Source organism: Bison bison, unplaced genomic scaffold, assembly GCF_000754665.1.
Source record: "Bison bison bison isolate TAMUID 2011002044 unplaced genomic scaffold, Bison_UMD1.0 scf7180017864537, whole genome shotgun sequence".
NCBI classification, from domain to species: Eukaryota; Metazoa; Chordata; class Mammalia; order Artiodactyla; family Bovidae; genus Bison; species Bison bison.
In genome coordinates, this window is record NW_011495085.1 from 7107530 (window position 1) to 7110030 (window position 2501).

Below are 2501 nucleotides of genomic sequence, written 5' to 3' on the forward strand. Positions count from 1 at the left end.
GCCTGAAGCTTGGCCAGATTTTCTTCAGCTTGCTAAACCCTGTATGCCCCACCCCAGGCAGTTTTTCCTGAGTCCCCACCCGAGGCAAGCACTCCATCCCCAGATAGGGATGCTGTTAAAAGGGGAGGAGTTGGACAGCGTGGGTGTGTATCCACCTAGAGGCTAGACCTCCTGAGTTTTTCTCTGACTTTCCAGGTGTGCTGTTGAAAGGAAGACCCCGGAAACTGTCCCCTTTGCTCATCTCCTCCTCCAATCTGGCACTTGGAGCCTGCCCTGTAACCTCCGTTGCTGAGCAGTGGCCCAGGCCTCCGCTCCTCCCCCACTGGGCTCCTCACTGGGAGGGAGGCTGGGATCTGCCTTCTGCCAGGGTCTCTGAGAGCCAAGCGTCCCTCCCCCCAGGCCCTTACCATGGCCGAATCCCCTGGCTGCTGCTCTGTCTGGGCCCGCTGCTTCCACTGCCTGTACAGCTGCCACTGGAAGAAATGCCCCAGGGATAGGATGCAAACCAACAAGGTGAAGTACGGATTGGGGGGTGGGTAGGGGTGGAAGTCCAAGGCGGGGACCACTTGGAGGGGGAAAGATATCCAGGTGTGCTCAGAGACAGTGGAGAGGCAGGGATGGGGAAGGGATTTTCTCTCCCCAGGAGGAAAATCCCTTCAAATATGGAAAGAACTGCCTGCAAAGCACAGCAGCCCCACGCCTTGCAGGAAGCCCCCTTGAGCTGCCATCCCCTGGGGACTCTGAGCCGAAGTGGGGATGTGAGCCGCTGTGAGCTTCTCTCTTGCCCCTCTGCAGTGCGAATGCGTCTGGTTTGGCCTGCTCTTCCTCACCTTCCTCCTCTCCCTGGGCTGGCTGTACGTCGTGCTCATCCTTCTCAATGACCTGCACAACTTCAATGAGTGTGTCATGGATCCCCTTCCTCAGCAGACATGTCCATCTACTCCCCACCCTGGGACCCCTGGGTGCTCAGCCCCTACTTTGCCTCTTTGAAAACCCGTCCATGAAGTCTCCCCAGACCTTGGAGCCCCTGACCCCATGAAGGGCTTCCCTTCACTCCCTTCTAGCCTTGGTCCTGGATCCACCCAGCCCAACTCCCCTCGGGCCACTATTACCACCCTTCCCCCACTCGGACACCTCCCTCTCCCCTCCCACAGATTCCTATTCCAGCGCTGGGGGCACTGGATGGACTGGTCCCCGGCATTCCTGCTGGTCATCTCTCTACTGGTCACATACGCATCCCTGCTCTTGGTGGGTGCAGGGACAACTGGCCTAATCTTAGCCCTCCCTTCCTCTCTACGCTGTCGCTCGCATCCTGGCCACTGAGGGGAGGGTAGAGGGAGGGGTCAGCCTAGGAAACTCACTCAGTGACCCCTCTTGGCACATCATGACTCCAACCACCTCTGCCCCCAGCTCCTGGCCCTGCTCCTGTGGCTCTATGGCCAGCCTCTGTGTCTGCACACCGTCCACAAGGTAGAGTGGGGATGGGCGCAAGTGGGAGAGGGGCACACTGGGCCCGGTGCTTAGCCGGCTCTTCTCTTCCTGGGCACAAGCCCAGGACCCAAAACCCAGTAAATATATGTTGAATGAAAGGAGGACAGTGGATGAGCCAGGAGAAGGGAATGCTCCTGTTTTCATAGAGTGAGGGGCAGCCTAGGCAGCCCAAGTTGACACAAACGTGCCCCTCACCCCTGGTTCCCCAGGTGCTGCTGCTCCTCATCATATTTCTTGTGGCTGCTGGCCTTGTGGGACTGGAGGTCCAATGGCAGGAGGAGTGGCATAGCTTACGTCTGTCACTGCAGGTGAGTGGCTGATATCCAGTGCTTGGGGGGAACCTTCGCCTGTGGCCAACCCCAGGACACAGCGTGCTCCCTGGTGCCCCAAAACTGCAGGAAGCCCTCAACTTCAAAAGTCAGCTCCTAGGACAAGAAGAGGAGAGTTTCTAAGGTTCTAAGACCTTACCAGCTCTTGTCCACAGGCCACAGCCCCATTCCTTCACATTGGAGCAGCTGCTGGCATCACCCTCCTGGCCTGGCCTGTGGCTGATACCTTCTACCATATCCATCGAAGAGGTGCCAACTCCACCCCCACCCTCCAGTCCCTTTAATGCCCACCAGTGCTTCTGCCTCCTGCTGCTCCATTTCCTATACCTGTGCTGTTTTCTGCCCCGAGGGCCCACCACTGCCCTTTCTTCATGGCCTGTTCCCCACTCCCCACAGGTCCCAAGATCCTGCTACTGCTCCTGTATTTTGGAGCCACCCTGGGCATCTACCTGGCGCCCCTATTCATCTCCTCAGCCTGTATCATGGAACCCAAAGACCTACCACACAAGCCTAAGTTGATAGGACACCGAGGGGCCCCCATGGTGAGTGTGGGGCAGAATGCTGGCCGGGTGGGGAAGGTCTGCTTCTCCAGGCTGCTGCGGCCAGGCCTGTGGGTTCCCAGGCTCCCACCCTTCCCTGCTTCCTCGCCTTTCCCAGCTGGCCCCCGAGAACACCCTGATG

At 58.7% G+C, this 2501-nt stretch overlaps 1 protein-coding gene across 1 annotated transcript in view; it reads left to right on the plus strand.

Annotated features, from left to right (window-relative positions):
• The window catches only part of GDPD2 (glycerophosphodiester phosphodiesterase domain containing 2), a gene marked incomplete at its 3' end in the record, with an annotated part of 4053 nt that extends 1555 nt beyond the window's left edge, over positions 1-2498 (plus strand). The window contains exons 2-9 of the mRNA XM_010832131.1: positions 400-513; positions 796-899; positions 1155-1248; positions 1411-1470; positions 1701-1799; positions 1976-2069; positions 2217-2362; positions 2478-2498. Of these exons, the coding sequence (XP_010830433.1) occupies positions 409-513; positions 796-899; positions 1155-1248; positions 1411-1470; positions 1701-1799; positions 1976-2069; positions 2217-2362; positions 2478-2498 (723 nt within the window). The remainder of the gene's footprint in view (positions 1-399; positions 514-795; positions 900-1154; positions 1249-1410; positions 1471-1700; positions 1800-1975; positions 2070-2216; positions 2363-2477) is intronic.
• Positions 2499-2501: the final 3 nt, after the last annotated feature.